At 41.4% G+C, this 17,019-nt stretch overlaps 5 protein-coding genes across 8 annotated transcripts; 4 read left to right on the top strand and 1 right to left on the bottom strand.

Moving 5' to 3' along the window:
* Nucleotides 1–196: 196 nt before the first annotated feature.
* LOC114449486 (12 kDa FK506-binding protein-like) lies at nt 197–1,876 on the bottom strand. The gene is made up of 4 exons (XM_028427199.1): nt 1,718–1,876; nt 1,574–1,621; nt 768–880; nt 197–467 (listed from the first exon to the last, which is right to left on the bottom strand). The coding sequence occupies exons 1-4, from the start codon at nt 1,752–1,754 to the stop codon at nt 339–341; spliced, it is 327 nt and encodes a 108-aa protein (XP_028283000.1). The 5' UTR covers nt 1,755–1,876; the 3' UTR covers nt 197–338.
* A 779-nt stretch (nt 1,877–2,655) lies between these two features.
* Nucleotides 2,656–4,580, top strand: bcl10 (BCL10 immune signaling adaptor). 2 transcript variants are annotated; one of them, XM_028427546.1, is made up of 3 exons: nt 2,656–3,147; nt 3,490–3,778; nt 3,862–4,580. In XM_028427546.1, exons 1-3 carry the CDS (start codon nt 3,097–3,099, stop codon nt 4,275–4,277), a joined length of 756 nt encoding a protein of 251 aa, XP_028283347.1. In that variant the 5' UTR covers nt 2,656–3,096; the 3' UTR covers nt 4,278–4,580. The 2 variants fall into 2 exon arrangements, with proteins under 2 accessions (XP_028283347.1, XP_028283348.1); XM_028427547.1 differs by having other exon boundaries at nt 3,865–4,580.
* Nucleotides 4,581–5,457: 877 nt separating this feature from the next.
* mcoln3a (mucolipin TRP cation channel 3a) lies at nt 5,458–9,379 on the top strand. The gene is made up of 13 exons (XM_028427545.1): nt 5,458–5,535; nt 5,883–6,114; nt 6,199–6,366; nt 6,441–6,594; nt 7,173–7,254; nt 7,330–7,426; nt 7,521–7,620; nt 7,722–7,834; nt 8,098–8,247; nt 8,326–8,427; nt 8,512–8,634; nt 8,713–8,919; nt 8,998–9,379. Exons 2-13 carry the CDS (start codon nt 5,887–5,889, stop codon nt 9,136–9,138), a joined length of 1,665 nt encoding a protein of 554 aa, XP_028283346.1. The 5' UTR covers nt 5,458–5,535; nt 5,883–5,886; the 3' UTR covers nt 9,139–9,379.
* Nucleotides 9,380–9,697: 318 nt separating this feature from the next.
* ssx2ipa (synovial sarcoma, X breakpoint 2 interacting protein a) lies at nt 9,698–14,946 on the top strand. 3 transcript variants are annotated; one of them, XM_028427542.1, is made up of 14 exons: nt 9,698–9,803; nt 10,826–10,963; nt 11,154–11,317; nt 11,437–11,643; nt 12,252–12,362; nt 12,462–12,597; nt 12,681–12,756; nt 12,839–13,016; nt 13,114–13,261; nt 13,386–13,522; nt 13,616–13,789; nt 13,884–14,001; nt 14,122–14,275; nt 14,422–14,946. In XM_028427542.1, the coding sequence occupies exons 2-14, from the start codon at nt 10,930–10,932 to the stop codon at nt 14,564–14,566; spliced, it is 1,782 nt and encodes a 593-aa protein (XP_028283343.1). In that variant the 5' UTR covers nt 9,698–9,803; nt 10,826–10,929; the 3' UTR covers nt 14,567–14,946. The 3 variants fall into 3 exon arrangements, with proteins under 3 accessions (XP_028283343.1, XP_028283345.1, XP_028283344.1); XM_028427544.1 differs by having other exon boundaries at nt 9,789–9,808; XM_028427543.1 differs by lacking the exon at nt 9,698–9,803 and adding an exon at nt 9,875–9,961.
* A 91-nt stretch (nt 14,947–15,037) lies between these two features.
* Nucleotides 15,038–16,816, top strand: gng5 (guanine nucleotide binding protein (G protein), gamma 5). The gene is made up of 3 exons (XM_028427651.1): nt 15,038–15,202; nt 15,968–16,110; nt 16,533–16,816. The coding sequence occupies exons 1-2, from the start codon at nt 15,122–15,124 to the stop codon at nt 16,091–16,093; spliced, it is 207 nt and encodes a 68-aa protein (XP_028283452.1). The 5' UTR covers nt 15,038–15,121; the 3' UTR covers nt 16,094–16,110; nt 16,533–16,816.
* The last annotated feature ends 203 nt before the right edge of the window (nt 16,817–17,019 follow it).

Consider the following 17,019-nt stretch of genomic DNA (forward strand, 5'->3'; position numbering starts at 1 on the left):
GTTGTGTCCATACTTTTGTTTCATTATTATGTGCTTAATTTTAGTAGTCTCATAAATAAACTGTAAGTAATGCTTTAACAGGCAAGAACAAAGGCCAAATGAATCCAAGAAATTTAGAAAAGATGTTCAAACAACCTAATTAGAAGGCAGAAATCATACTTATTCTCTTACAAGAAATTACACTGTGAAATTGAAACCTATGACAAGCTGGATTTTAATTTTGAATGCCTTTTACAATGATTCGGTCATGATTATAAATGGTTCTGACAGCACCTTTAAAGCAGTTATCTGCGTGGGTGGAATGAAAAACATAAAAATTCAGAAGTGAAACCTTCAGTTTAAGCACATTTCAGAAGCTCCACTTCAAAAATGAGAGTGGAGTTTGCAGGGATGATGGGTGGGTATCCTTTGCTGCCGTACGCATAGTCCGGAGAGCAGGTCAACCTGGCCACCTGGCCGATGCTCATCTGTAGAGGCAGTGAAGACTCAAGTTATATAAACACAGTAAAAAGCTTTAATGGTGTGTGATTCGTTTTTATAAGGTGTTAGGTCCCCCTTGTCTGCATGGTTCATCACAATAGAGAGTGTGAAACATTTAAAATAATCACCCCAGGTGAGACTTTTCCAAACCTGCATTTTATCCACACTTGCAGACTGATCTCTTTAAGTGGGTATTGATTATCTGCTTAACTGCAGCTACTAGTGGCTCAGGGTTAAGTCCTGTGAAGACTGTAGATTCGTATAATCAGTTCAGATAGTTAGCTTACCTGAGCTACACCTTCATCCCAGCCACGGATGACCTGACCAGCTCCCAGTTTGAACTTGAAGGGTGTTCCTCGATCCCTGGAGGAGTCAAACTTCGTCCCATTTGTCAGCGTTCCTGTTGAGTAGCAGTAATTTAAAAAAGGAGTTTGTTATCCCTCTGTGGCTACACAGTGCTTACTCAAATACACAAACCACTGTGAGTGAGGTGTGTTACATAGTGCAGTGATTTAGGGGCGGATACTACCATACTACACAGAACGCTGCATTTGTCCTAACCGTTATGGTTCTGAAGCTGCTTCACCGAGCTGCTCGGAGGAGCAGCGAAACGTCCAGATGCCGTGCTTCAACCTTCTGAATGAAAATGACTTGGATGACTGAGAATCTCCATCAACACGCTCCTAGCCGTTATGGGACACCCACATGTCAGCTGTCAGGCTAACGTTAGCATGGTTTAGCTTAGCGTTACAAATACGGGAAAGCCGCTACCTAGCCTAGCTCAAGTTTAGTGCTTTTAAACTGTAATTTTGTAAACAATAAATGATAAACTAAGATGTGTATGTGAAGATGTTGATACCCATTTGGGCACAGCAAAGCTATTCGCCCACATAATGTACAGGCTTTGTGCTAAGCTAAGCGTAAGCTAGCTATAGCGTTAGCATAGGAGTGTAGCACACATCTCTCGGCGTATTAATCAAATGTGATATTATAGTTAAATCTTCGACCCACACCGTGTTTGTGTATTTTTATGTGAAGATAAAGTGAATAAAGAAAGCAGGCTTTGGTTAGTGTGAGATGAAACGGGTCTCACCAACGTAGTGTACGGTGACGGTCTGTCCTTTCTGTGGATAAGAATGTCCTGAATGGAGGAAATATGAATTAAACCCACATGTTTTTAAAAAGGAAACACAACATTTAATCGGTGGCTTCATTTGAAAAAACAAAAAACACTCACCGTCGCCGGGTCTAATGGTTTCAACGTCCACTCCCATTGTTCTTTCGGTGCAGTCTCTCACACTTTCCGGAGCTGTGTGTGTGTGTGTGTGTAATTGTGTGTGATGCGGCGGAGACGGGGATGGTTCAGTGAAGCTGTCGAATGTAACCAGACCAGGGCTCAGAAATGTGGCCAAAGCGGAAGTTGCTTGAGGTGTAATACTGCTGTTGGCCGGTAGGGGCCAACACTGCCTTCAAAGATTCAGCTGCAAAGACGATTGAATGAGGGGGTCTCACACACACACTCTTTGTTTTGATTCTGCAATTTGTTATTTTCTCATTATTTGTGAGTGTTGAGAGATCTGTCCTCGTTCATTCATCCACACAATGTTCCATGATCTATATCAGTGATCATAACTTTATTCTGCATTATTACATGTGATGTATTGAGTGTTATACTATCTCAATGTTTGGCCATAAACAGGCTGTGACTGAGGTGAATAGGCTGTGCTGGTGTGTCCTGCACTTTGTGGAGGTGAGAATACTTTTAGATTAAGACAGGGATTGCAAACATTTGCAAGTCAGTGACCCAGACCTGACCTATGGCTGTGTAAGTGAAGCTGGTGCTGTGGCTGAGAGGAATGACTGACCACTGGAGGTCAAAGTTGAATTCCCCTATGGCAGAGGAAGTTTTATTCCTGCTCTAAATTATTGACTTTCTCTCGTTGCTCGTCAACCTTTGTGGTCAGTTGTTCATCTGAGGTTATATTTACCTAATCCTAAATTATTATTATGATTATTATAGAATTTAAATAAGATGTACTTTCTTTTTTTTACAATGACCACTGGAGATGATTGCATAATGTAACTATAAAATCTACTTTTTAAACACTGAGAAATATTTACCGGTACGTACATACGGTTACGTGACGTGGCCAAACAGTGCCACCCAGAGGAGTTTACGGGAACAGTGCGTCAGCAAAGTTCAAGAAGACGTTTAGCAGCAAGGCAAAGAAAGTTGGAGACTTTAGACTCTTTCTGGTACGATGAGCTGATATTTAGCGTAAAAAATATACTTCTTTGTTTGTATGTAGTAACCTGAACTAACTCCGCGTGTGAAAGTGACGCCTCTGCAGTTTGAACTTCTCTTTTTCTCTCTCGTCTCTTGGTGACGGCAGAATCAGGAAGTCCGGGGATTTTTTTTCTGTTCTTGATACACAAAAGTTGAATGGACAGTGGATACGCGACCTTTTTAACGACAGAACACTCATGTGTCGCATCCTTTAATGCCCACAGACAATTAATTGATGCAGTTTCGTTACTATTGCAAACGCATTAAGTTATTTTAGCCGCCGTTCGTCACCCGGAACACCTGGATTTTTTCACTTCGCGTGTGAGAGGATGGATGGTCCTCAGCTCAATGAAGAGGACATGGCAGAGATTAAAAAAGACGTGAGTATCATAATTAAGCCAAACCCAGTGTATCCAAATACACAGCCTCCTGATAAGGTGCAACATTTGGAAATAGATGTATTGATTGAATATTTGATCCCTAGTTAAAGGAGGAAATAGCCCACCACACCCTGTCTGTACCCATATAAACACCCTGTGGTGTAAATCTTACTACAATGCAACAAGCATGGAGGCTTAATACATTTTTCTTTTTTGTAAACATGGACATAGAAGTGACTTTGTGAGGTGGTGAACAGAGCCATACAAGTGAGCTCAGTAGTCAGACCCCTCCTTTCAGGGCCTTCATATAGTTCTCTCTCTCTGCCCCTCCTCCATCTCCAGGTGCTGACCAAACTGAGGTACTACCTCTGCGACAAGATCAGAGCTGATCGGCACCTGGACTTCCTCCGCTCTCGCAGGATCCTGACCAGAGACGACGCAGAGGAGATCAGCTGCAGGACCACACAGACCAAGAGGACGGCCATGCTGTTGGACTGTCTAATCGATAACCCCCGCGGCCTGGACGCCCTGATTGATTCCATCCGGGAGATGCGCTCACAAAACTTTATCATCACTAAGATCACAGATGAGGTGCAAAAGGCCAAGAATGAAAAGCTTGAGTCCCTCAGAGGTTAGTAGGCCACTCTACAGTCTTTCTGTTGTTCGAATCTGCTGGATAACATGTTCATTTTTGTTTTTCTTTCACAATTTCAGCAGCTGCTGCCTCCAGTTCCTCATCTGTTTGTTCTCTCAGCACTCCAAGCACAACCACTGACCTCCCCAACTCCTTTTCCAACAACTCCACTCTGCTTTTCCACCCAGATGGAGAGCGCAGCCCCTCTACTTCAGACATACAAGGCTCGCTCAATCTGCCTTCTATACAGAAAGACGGAGATACTGCTGCCAGCATCGCTGCAGCTTCCTCCACAACCTCCTCCACGACCTCCTCTACAACCTCCTCCAGCCTCTTGAGGCCTGGAGACCCGGGAGCTCCTCCACTGCCAGATGAGGTGATGGTCGAACCCAGTATAGATACCACAGCAGCCGGGTGCCCCAGCAGCGGATCGGACCCAAATTTCCAGCCTCTTCGGTCCCGCTCGCTCACTCCGTCACCCAGGAACATCTTTTAAATAAATTCACATCTCAAAAAGACAGTTCTAATGCGGCTAAAAGAATTCGGCTCTTATTGTCTCTTGTTCTTGCCTCTGATTAGGCAAACTGTGAGAGGTTTCTGCATATGGGTTATACTACATGTTACACTCTACCAATTAAGGGGGGACATTTTCTCACTGGGGCAAGGGTAAATGTTTTAATACTGATGTGAGACCTCAGTTTTCAAACTATATACATGTTTTATTCTTCAGATGTTTAACTATAAGTGTATTTACACAAATAAAGTATAAAACTCCTCAGAGGAACAAGGAGAATCTGCATGTGAGCTTCACACTTTCTGAAACGGAGGACAAGACAGACATGTCATGAGGATTAAATTCAGTACTGTGTAACTAAAAGAGAAAATTAAAAAATCAACATTTCTTCCCAGAATGCAATATGTATTTATGTCCTGGCATACTTGTTGGCCTTGTTGGAGTTATTAAAATGAGGTTATTTTATGTTGGTCACACATTGACGTTGCTGTTAATAACAAGACTCCGCTGGCACGCACTCACTCTTTGCTTTCCGGTCTTATCTGCCCAGCTGGGTTCGGTTGTTTTTTTTATTGTTTCTTTTCAAGTTTGTTTAGTTTGTGTCTTACACTCCGATGTCCATGTTTGGCCCTGTGACATCATCATCCTCAGAAGTTCGCAACAAGTATGCAACAACTCCTCAGCGACAACTCCTGACAGTGAAGTGAGAGATGATCATCTGTCATTGCCACTAAAACTAAAACACTGTTCCTTTTGGTAGAGACACATCTGTTGACTTGAATTATCTTGTTTTATGAATATAACATTCTGTGCAAGGATGTTTCTGATTTCGTGTTTATTGGGCTGCACTACAGTGATCTTACACGTTGGAATTAGAAAGAAAGAAAACTTTGGCTGATACACAAAAGCATGCAGACACCTTTTCCCTTTTGGTGACAGTGTGGTGGAATTTGCTGCACAGATTAACTGTCGACAGCTCTAATTCAGTGTTAATTGATGATTTCAAATTTGACAGACTGCTAAAGTGATGTGATTTTTTTTATAAACTTTCAGAGCTTTTGTATTTGGGAGCACTCTATTTTTGTATATGGAAGGTTGGAAAATGACGCATGGGGATGACTGTTATTGTGGTGACAGCTGCTGTGTTGACAGTCTGCACCAGTCCATTGCAGAGAAGCCCAGAGTGTTAAGACCGACTACTTTGTGGATCACTGGTGCAGGCCGAGGCAGGTGTCAGCAGGTAAATCATTCATTATTACACACTGTCTGCTTCACATAATATTTCCAAGTTGTAAAAATGCAAATACGTTTGCAGTCACGATAGTTTATGTTAAGTCATTTCGTTCATCTGTCCAATTATTTTCTCATTCGTGCTCCCTGCTGTGGCTGCTTCTCCTACAATAGAATAGAAGGGAAATGATGCAAATCACACATTTGCAGAACATTTCAGCCCCCTTCACAGGACAGGAGGGAGTGACAGCAGAATAATATGCAGGAGAACCAGTTCGATAAACATCAGTATGAATGGAATGATGTATAGTGAACATTTCAGGGTAAACTTGACACTTCTCTGCTTTTGTACTTCAGTGTAATGGAGGACACAGAGCCGCTGTTGTCTGGACAGAGAGGGTCAGAGGAGAGGAGGTCCAACGGTCACTGCAGATGCAGCACTCACGCTCTGGAGTTGAAGGAGGTGGAGGATTTCAGGCGGAGGCTCAAATACTTCTTTATGAACCCCTGCGAGAAGTACAAAGCCAGGGGTCGCAAACCATGGAAGCTGATGCTTCAAATTCTGAAAATCGCCATTATCACGGTTCAGGTAACTTTTTTTTAATCCTCTGTTGTTGTTTACATTTCTTTAAGAATCTGTGTTTGTCTCATCATGGGTGACTTTTTCTGTCAGTTGGTGTCTTTTGGCCTCAGCAATGAAATGATGGTCACCTTCAAAGATGAAAATCTGATGGCATTCAGACATCTATTCCTCAAAGGATACAAGGACCACCGACTGGGGAGTTACGCACTTTACACAAAAGCAGACGTGTATGATCACATCTACTACATCATCAACAGGGTACTGACTGTTTATGTAATCGCACGTCATTTTCTGTAGAATGTCATTCTTTAAACATTCATTCTTGTTCCCAGTATACCAACCTCCAGAACCTGACTGTAGGTAACCTGGCCTATGAGAATGTTGCTGGCGAGTACACTCCTCTGTCCGTCTGTCAAGTGTTTTACAAAAAGAGCAGCATTGATCCTGAAAATGATACCTTCAACATTGATCCCCACGTTGATAAAGGTAGAAATCACAAACAAGTCAAATGTGTTCATTTTATTATATTTGTGGAAGCTGATTCATGCCAAGAATGGAAAATAGGCTCAGTTACTTGTGACATGGAAAGAGGAAGCTTGCACTCCTATAGGCAAAATCTTCATAAAGGCAAAATCACTATGGGATTCATGACAAGTGCGCACCGGCCATTGTTGTACTCACCACCACCTAGCAGCAATATTTGGACAAATATCCTTTCATGGAATATGTCAATGAAATGAAGGTTAAAGTGTGGCAATTTCATGGTTGTTTTATACATTTGGTCATTATATTAGTAAAGGAATGATTTTAAAATCTCTTTTTAATGAATGTGGTTTTATATGCTCTGCATGAACTTAAAGGTATGTGTGCATTTTCTAAGTCAGTTCGGCCTTCCACATTTGTATGTAGTTTTAAATTTGTTCGCAGAGTAAGAACAAATTTGGGTCAGAAACTATTGATGCAGATTTGTGCATCAAACGATCGTATGCAGAGTTGAAGCACAGCGCCGTGCGTACACGCACTGTTTGTGAATGAGGCCTGTTGTCTGTATTTCTTCCTTACAGAATGTGTGTCCATATACCCTTCGCAGTGGTTGGAAAACAGCAGTGTGGCGACTCATGTTAACTTCTCCTTAGATTTTAAAAGGTGACTAAACTGAACCTACTGGTTCCATTCCAGATGATAAGATTTCTGTCTGCTAATATGTTTGTGTGTGTCCAGGCTGCTGTCAGTGAACATCTACCTCAGTCTGAAAACCATCAATCTGCAGACTGTGCGGCACCATGAGCTACCCGACTGTTATGACTTCCATATAACGGTTGGTATACAACTGAAAATATGCATATTCTGATTCTCATATTCAAACATATTCTGTGAAAAAAAACAAGACAAAAATCTTTGTTTTTACACAGATAATATTTGACAATCATGCACACAGTGGAAAGATAAAGGTGGATGTTGAAAATGATGTCAAAATATATGAATGCAGAGACTGGAATGTGGAAGGCAGCTGTAAGTGTTTTATTACAAAGTCAGAGAACTGAATCTCTATGAGACCCAGCAGGGGGAGCAGTGGTAACAACTAACCTGGACCATGTTGCTCTGGTTTGAAGCTGGAAAGGGCGACAGTCTCCTTTTGCTGTTTGATTCTGTGGTCATCCTCGCCTGCATCACCTCCCTGATCCTCTGCATGCGATCCATCATCAACGGCGTCCAACTCCAGTTTGTAAGTTACAGCGTGATGTACCCATAAACACAACCTTTATCATCACTGTTCAGTTATAAAATACTGAATTAATGAAGACCAGAGAACATATATGATATTGTAATCTCAAAATGGGAGTACCCTAACCCTTGAAGGTGCAGGAAAAAATTAACAGTAGTTAAACTTTTAAAGGCCTTTTTTGTCCCTGATCAGACGATAAGATCATTGAACAGGTCCCCACCTTTTTGTATTTGTTTAACTGGTATGCATTTTCTATTGTGCAGAAGTTCAACATATTCTTCCATGCCTACTACAACAAAATTGTGACCTGGTCAGATCGCATGGAGTTTGTGAATGGCTGGTACATCCTGATCATCGTGAGCGACACACTGACCATTGCAGGATCAGGCCTGAAAATTGGTATACAAACAAAGGTTTGTGTGTTTGTGCTTTTTATGAAATAAACCATTCCTCATATGTCTTTGCACTGGCTGTGAGATCATTTCTTTCAGTTCCTGACCACCTACGACGTGTGTAGCATCTTGCTGGGAACAGCCACCATGCTTGCCTGGGTCGGTGTGATTCGTTACCTTGGTTTCTTCAAGAAATACAATGTAAGCACTGATTTTTGTTTTTAAAAAATATTGACCATAAAAAGAAAATACCAGAGGAATGTTTAATTCTCTATTTCTTTTTAGATCTTAATCTTAACCCTAAGGGCTGCGTTGCCAAATGTGATGCGTTTCTGCTGTTGTGCGGCCATGATCTACTTTGGTTACTGCTTCTGCGGCTGGATTGTCCTCGGACCTTACCATGAGAAGGTATGACAGTTATCATCAGTTCATTTCAAGTGTCATTTAATGAATTCTGATGCACAGTTCTGGCGGACTTTCTTTCAGTTTCGAACACTTGACAAGGTGACCGAGTGCCTCTTCTCTCTTGTAAACGGAGACGACATGTACGGCACCTTCATGAAGATGAGAGACAAGAGCTACATGGTGTGGTTTTTCAGCAGGCTCTACCTCTACTCCTTCATCTCCCTCTTCATCTACATGGTGCTCAGCTTGTTCATTGCTGTCATCACTGACACCTACGAGACCATCAAGGTCAGTCATCCCTACAGATACACTGATCTTATCTCTATCCTTAAACTTGTGTGTCTTATTTTTTTGGTTGTTTTCCAGCATCAACAGCAAGACAAGAAACCGGTGTCCCAGCTTCAGACCTTTATAGCAGAGTGCAGAGACCAGCCCGAGTCCGGAAGATACCAGACCAATGAAGAGCCATCGACCTGCTGCATGTCTCCATGTGGCTGCTTTGGATGAAGTGAGAAGATATAATGTTCTCACTTCATGTGACTGCTAAATGCCCCACACAGTCCTGGTAGAAGGATTAAAGGTCATTATATTAAATATGTAAAACATCCTGTGGACCTTGGACTTTTGTGCAAAATATTCAGGACTGATTTAGCACTAAAATGTGACATTAATGCTCATATCCTGCAATTCCTGCAATGCTTTCGTCATTTTACCTTGTACTGCACACTTTTCACTGAGCAATATATCAACATGTACTCTCCAGTATTGTGTATTTTTGTACATTTTGTATATTTTTCTTTTACTCTGGATGTTTTTTCTGTTCAGTTTATGTGGAGGACAAGCTTATTCTAGAGAAAATGGGTTGTGTGTGTTGGCTGCAGTGGTGCCATACAGACACACTTACCTTCTGCAGCCACAGGAGGGGGAGAAACATTGCAGAGCTGTTTAACGCCTGACAGTGTAGCTCATTTGCATAATTATGCACCGCGCATGCTCACATCCAATGCGCGACTCAGATACTGGTTGCTTAACAACCCTGCGTCCAATAAAAACGCAGTTTGTTTGGAGGACAGCAAAGGCATAGACTTAAAAAACACACATACACACACACACACACCGAAGCGCTGGCTGCTGCAGCAGGCTGTTAAAGACTGTCGGACTGTTTGAAGGAGGTGAGGTTCGTGTTTGTTTTCTCTGCTGCTGACAGGTTGAAGCCTGGACTCGGCACTTGGAGGTGTTTTCCATAAAGGAGGATTTTGTTAATTTTACCAACACCACGAAACTTGGAAACTATCGGATTCATTTGGCTAATTTCTCGCCCTGACATAAAGTATGTTTATGGTATAGCTTTTCTGTGAGTTAGCAGAACATCTAAAATTATATATACTTTTTAAAATCAAAAGCTGTTTTGTTTGGCTAAGCTATTTAGCTTAAATGTACCATCTGAATTAACGCTAAAGCAATATAGGACATTATTTTCACCATAACATGACAGGACTGGGTTTAGCAAACAGGCTAACTAAAGTTAGCAAACATTAGACATCAACTTGAGAGATGTACGCATCATATTTACGCTTATTGTTGCTACATTTCACGCAGGAACACTTGTGTTTCTCTCCGGCTCAGTCTGTGTAACTCCTGATAAAGGTCGTGTATATTTCCTGGTCTATTAGATAAGAACTCTGGAGAGAGTTTGCTGAGAAGCACAGTGAGACCACAGGCACAGCAAAGCGGGCACTGCTGCCCATAATCCTCACCAACTATGTTTCACTCACATTACTGCACACTAATGCCTTGATGTCCCTTTTGTTCGTCAACACAATGTGCCTGACAGCCCCTGAACACAGGCTGGAACAGTACACAGTGAAGTGGGAGTGGCTCATGTAGTTTATTATCTGGTTCAGCCTGTTTCACCAGAGCAATTTTCCCTAATGGTGAAAAGTCAGACATACTTCAGGATTTGGTCCCTTTGTGGTGGACTCTCTCATTTTTGTAAATCCTTTGGCTTGAGCCTGAGCTTGTCTTACTATCCTGCAATTTAGATCTCCATCGACCAATAGGAGGCTGGGTCTATTTTAAAGCCCAATCTCACCCCCCACTCTGGCACACATCTGACAGTTAATCCAGCGTGGGTGAATCGTGGACCCAGATTATCTGTTGTTGGTCTATCTCACAGCCTGCTTCTCTGTCGCAGGGCTCTGTTCCAGTGGAATCCTCTGATCCGCCGCCTGGCTGCTAATCCACGTCCTCAGTGATAACTCATGACCTGGCGTCCTTGTGTCCTGATGTGTCGGCGATATGGGAGAGTGGCGGACAACTGAGATATCTATGGGTAATTTTTCTCTGTATTTCAAGAATAGAATTGCTCAACAGCAATGCTTTTTTTAGGATCCGCCAGAGGTGACCCACTTTTTTGTTCCCATTTAGAGCAGCAACCTAATTCAAGTCTCTCAGCAGAAGAAAGAGCAGTCGCATTAATGTGCCTACAGTTTGTACAGTTTCTTTGTGCTCTTTGCTTTCAGAAAATTGTGAGATCTCCAGCATATCACAAGTGACAATGTCTCCCTCAAGACAGAACAACCTCATGTCCATGTACTCTTTGCCCTTGTTGAAAAACTCCTACAATGTGATAAGTGCCTTTTGCACAGAGGATAATATTCCTCAGTGCATTTCATACATCAATCAGGTATGGAGACACTCATGATTTATTATTGTGTTGTATAAAAATGACATTAATTTAAGCTGTTAGTGATTTAGTGCTCACAATGCTTTCTATTTCTGACATAACTGCTCATTCTTTTACAGGAGCTCTCCTCACTGGGCCTCTCCACGTGTATTGAGGCTGCCTCACCAGGGGGAGCCAGCCTGAACACGATGCCAGCTCTGAATGCCATGTATGAGCTCATACAGATCCACAGACGAACTATGTGCAACTTAGAAGAGCTTGAGAAAGAACAGCTGAAAAAGTCCAGCACTTTGGAGCACATGCAGATGAGCAACTCCAGACTGAAGGCATGTATGACTGTGTGTTTCACTGGGTAAATTTATTTGAACTTCAGTTTTAAGACAAGACCGCTCTTGTTTTTTAGCTCTAAGTTCTGATACTGGCTGTATTATGTATGGTGTATGTCCCGAAGCAATGAAACATTGTGATAACATTCTTACCAGTAGGGGGCAGCAAAGAAACTGTACAATTTTACAGTGCACATGGTATTCCTCCCCATGCTTCACACCGACACAAATCAGACTGGATGAGAAGACCAAACAAATTTGAAATGACAAAAACAACCTCAAACCTCTCTTAAAGTAATACTAATGAACTTGTATCCTAGCATAAATAACTTCAGTGACAGCAATTTATGAGTAAACTGACTTGCCAGATCATTTGTTACACATAACATGATAAATGTGCATGGGTTTGTGAAAAATCTCAAATCTCTCAAGAATTTAGCTGCTGCACAATGTAACTTCAGGTGCTTCTGGCAAGAATGTGCTTGAGCTGATTGTTAGTGTAGTCACAGTGTCTATTTGAGGTCTCAGACACATATTACAGATTTTAGATGGCAGCAGGAGGATGGCAGCTTTAACATTGAACTTACATTTTGTACATTTTCTTCCAGGATCAGCTGGAACTGTCCATGAGGGAGAAATCTGGTCTACATGAGACAGAGAGGCAGCTACTCCTCAAAATTAAGACTTTGCAGAGCTGCTTAAAAACAGAAAAAGACGAGGTAATGCTTCATTTTTGTTTACTGTAGTTGTGTTTGCATGTTTTATTAATGCAAATGCACCAACCTGACAGACATTTGTGGTTTAATCATCCTGAACAGGTTCAGAAGCTCCAGAGCATCATTGCTAGTCGTGCCTCTCAATATAGTCATGATGCCAAGAGGAAAGAGAGAGAAGCTGCAAAGCTAAAGGAACGCCTCAGCCAGCTACTGGTCGACAGAAAGGATAAGAAACTTGGTAAATGTGCTGGAATTTTAAAAACTTTATATACTTGGGTATTCTATGAACTTAAAATGTGTTTCCACACTTTTTATAAACAGCTATCGATGTTCTGAATTCTTTGGGACGGTCAGATGGAAAAAGGAGCCACTGGAAGACTGCCAAAGCAACAGCCAGGTATTAGAAACAACCTGGCATCTGTTAACTCAAAAAATATAGAATGTACAAGTCATGATATAACTAAATATGTAAATTGCAGCCACGAGAGTGAGATGTACAAGTCCTTGCTCAGTGACTATGAGGCGAGTCAGAGGTCTCTGATGCTAGAGAATGCTGAGCTTAAGAAAGTCCTCCAGCAGATGAAGAAGGAAATGATACACATCCTGAGTCCACCCAAGCCCTCTAACAGAGGAGCCACTGCCAATGACAGCCAACAGGTATTTAAATCACACACAACACGCACAGCAAAGAACCCTCTACATGCATTTGAAAACATGAGAAAAGGTCACATTCTCTGTGTTTTTTTTCCTGTAGGGTAATTCAGATGGAGAAGAGAAGGCAGGGGACAGCAGCAGGGAAACTCTGGACCAATCCTGTGAGCACGCCAGGGAGCAGCTCACCAACAGCATCCGCCAGCAGTGGAGGAAACTGAGGAGCCATGTGGAGAAGTTGGATAGCAAAGGTACATGCACCACTATGACGCTGTTCATTTGTGTGTCCTTGTGGCACCAGTTTGGATTTTGGAAAACACGTTCAGCTGCAAGACAAGACGCATTGTATGACTGGAAAATGTGTTTTTGTTTTAGCCTCCCAAGTGCAGAATCAGCTAGAGTCCAATACGGAGGTGGTGCCACGGGAAACCCATGAGGAGGAGATGGAGCGGATGAGGCATGAAGTCCAGCAGTGCAAAGAGTTCATACACACACAACAGCAGCTCCTCCAGGTCAGTACCTGCTTTGTAAGAAGCCTACGAAATGAAATTGATGTTTAGATTATGATGATAGGTGTAAATTAATACCTGTGATTCTTCTTTCAGCAACAGCTCAACACATCATTTGATGATGAGACTGCAGCTCTCCTTAATGACTGCTACACGCTGGAAGAGAAGGAGCGTCTGAAAGAGGAATGGAGGCTCTTTGAGGAACAGAAGAGAAACTTCGAGAGAGAGAGAAAGAACTTCACAGAGGCTGCCATTCGCCTGGGGCGAGAGGTACCCAAGTCTTGTGATGTGACGGTTTAATTTAACATTTATTGTAGGAGCTGTAATTGCCATCTGTTCATTTTGATTATTGTGTATTCCACAGAAAAAGGCATTTGAGGAGGACCGTGCCTCTTGGCTTAAGAATCAGTTTTTAAACATGACTCCCTTTACAGACCGGAGGAGATGTTCCTCGTCTGATGGTCAAAGTGCCTTATCAATTAGTAAGTATTAGAAGTATATCATTGGAATTTTAAACGCTGAACTACATAGACTATAGTGTATTTGGTGTTAACACTTGATAGATTAGTAAATACTATTGCCATTTTAAATTTTTATTACAGAAAGTGAACCAGAGATCAGAATGTCTTCTGTAAAAGCTCCGATGTCCAAATCATCAACCTACACTGCGTTCTCCACTCCAAAACCCTCACAAAGTGCTGCTTTCCCATCCACAACTGAACTCTACCGAACACTCCGCCTGATACCAGATGGCAGGTAATATTCACACACTACACTGCTGCTTTCCAGTGTTCATTTTGCTCTGATATGATTAAGACACAAATTATCTGTATGTGTTTTGGTATAGGAGTGAGGGTCTGACCTTTTTTCTTTAGGAGACTAATGTTGAAAATCCGTTTCAGTTCCTCCAGATATTCTAATCGAGGCCGCTGGCAGGAATCCAGCACCATTGATGATGGAGACAGCCGGGGCAAATCAAAACTTAGAGGTCGATGTGGTGACTTGAGCATCTTCTCTTTGGGTGAAGATGAGAACAGCCTCACCTAGAGAAACCTCCAGTGCCTTTTCTTTTCTCTGCAATGGACTAGAGCATCAATCCATGGCTGAATTCCATCAGTACTATTTAAGAACTATTTTTATTTTATTGACACGCACAGATCATTCACCAAAGCTGATCAAACAGGAAAGCACTTTAATGATTCTAATCAGATTTAAAGAAGGGTATATCTGCCAAGCAAAGATTTCAACATATCGTCATCTGACATCTATATGTGGCATCATGACATCTACATGCCAATTATATTGAAAGTAACTTTATTGTTTACATGTCTTAGTATAATTTATGGGTTTTAATTGAAGCGCACGTTAGATTGTAAATGGTCTGCTCTGCAGGTGTTATAGTACAATAAAGCTATTTTTTAATTAAACGTCATGTGCTGTTTATTTGTAACCTGGCGCCCCCTGGTGTATCTCCGTGGAAGTTGCAGTCATAAGTGTGAACAACCGGAATCCGGATGTCATCATCTTTGCTTTTGTCTCAGCATCCAGCCGAGAATCGCACCCACCGCCCAGCGCCTACTTCGCACAAACACACGTCAAAAAATGTCGAGTTCCTCCAGCTTGGTGGCAATGAAAAAGGTGGTACATCAGCTGCGCTTCGAGGCGAGCATAAACAGAGTGAAAGTAAGTGATCGTTTTTTGTTTTTAACAAATAACGGGAAGAAAACTCGACCGCTTCCCTGATCCGCTAGCAGGGACTAGCTGGAAGCTAACGGCGTGACGTTAAAGTTAGCCGATAGTCAACAGGCAGGGCGTTGTTTGGACAGAATGGGTTGTGTTGTATTTATACGTGGTTTTTGTTACTTTCTCGACATTTAAGCAAGAGTAGCTTACGCCAACTTCTCATGCTAACTGTTGCTAGCACACATCTGATGCAAAGTAATGAAAACTACGAAACATTGTGGTTTGTCTAGTTTTACAGGATCCTTGTTGATCTCTGAGAGGCCTTCTTTCCCTCATTTTTATCAACTCCACAAAACTGTTAAATGCATGTATGCTAACACTGTAGTGTTAGCTAGCATGCTAATTTTATAACTTTGAAACCTCATTTTTAGACCAAATAAACCAAGAAATTAGTGTGAATCCATATGTTTATTCACATTAGGTGGTTTTGCAAATTAGAACACACTATACAACAATTTTCAAACTAAGTATAAAGTATTTGGTTCATTATTTTCAGTTCTATGGAAGTCATTTGCTTTTTAAATCATTTCCAGTGGAGACCACTTGGTCGGCTTTATGCTCAACTTTACTTTGATAAATTGCTATTTAATATATTTGGAGTGATTTTAGCTGCTGTTTTGTTGTTTACTGAAATTCATGTTGGGGGGGGGGGGTGAAAAAAATGGTGATCAATTAATCAATATACTGCATTTCTCTTATCTTCAGGTTTCTCAGGCAGCCGCTGACCTACAACAATTTTGCATACAGAATGCCACGCAGGACCCTCTGCTCACTGGTGTGTCGTCCAGCACCAACCCCTTCAGACCACAGAAGGTCTGCTCCTTCTTGTGAAACGACTGTATTCATTGGTGAGTCACACATATCCAACACAAGAGCTTCTTGCTAGTTTCTTTCATTTTGAATCAGACCACAGTTCTTTCATTGGGCCTTCAAGTCTATCCATAGAAACGAGTCATGTGTATGCACACTGTGGGTACACTGTATATGGGTACAAGTACTGATACACACACTCGTGTGTGTCACTTGTTGTAAATCTATATATTCTCTACTTTGTAAATGTAGTTGTAGTTCTAAGGAGAACTATTTTTTTTCTGTTTACCTCATTCCTCAAAAAGTTAACAATTGTTGTCATTTTTCACATCAACATATTTTCCAGAAACAAATTTAAAAAAAATCTAAAAAGTTTTAAATGTCCCCCTGGGGAGATAAGTAAAGCATGATCTCATTAGGAAATCCTTCTTTTTAGTTGATGAATATATTTGTTCTGCAGGCCTTCATTTTGATGCTACAGGGAAAAGTTGACCTCAATACTGCTCCTCATGCCAAGCCATTATACTGCCACGGAATCTCTCAAGTGTAGAACACATCGGAGTCATGTCAAGAAGAGGACCATCTATTTTCAGCCACAGTAGAAGAAAGGAGACTGTTTTATTTTTCTTGGCACAGTGTGATTTTGGAGTAAATTATCGTGCCTTTTCTATTGTTCTATTTTAGTCATCGCTGTTCTGGACTTTTTTGTATTTAATTAATAAAGGCATTCTTTACTATTCCAAAGTCTAATTGTTTTCCCTTTTTGTTACTTGTTTATAATTTATATCATTTTATTCTAACACATTTGCTATTTTAAATGGATCCTACAATAACAGAAAAGAGATGTAGATCATGAAAGACAGCAAAATGGATAATATTATTATTACATTCTAGAAAATGTGAGAAGTAAATGTATTTAATTTAATAAATGTATTTCATTTTTAAAT

Source organism: Parambassis ranga, chromosome 17, assembly GCF_900634625.1.
Source record: "Parambassis ranga chromosome 17, fParRan2.1, whole genome shotgun sequence".
Classification (NCBI taxonomy): Eukaryota; Metazoa; Chordata; class Actinopteri; family Ambassidae; genus Parambassis; species Parambassis ranga.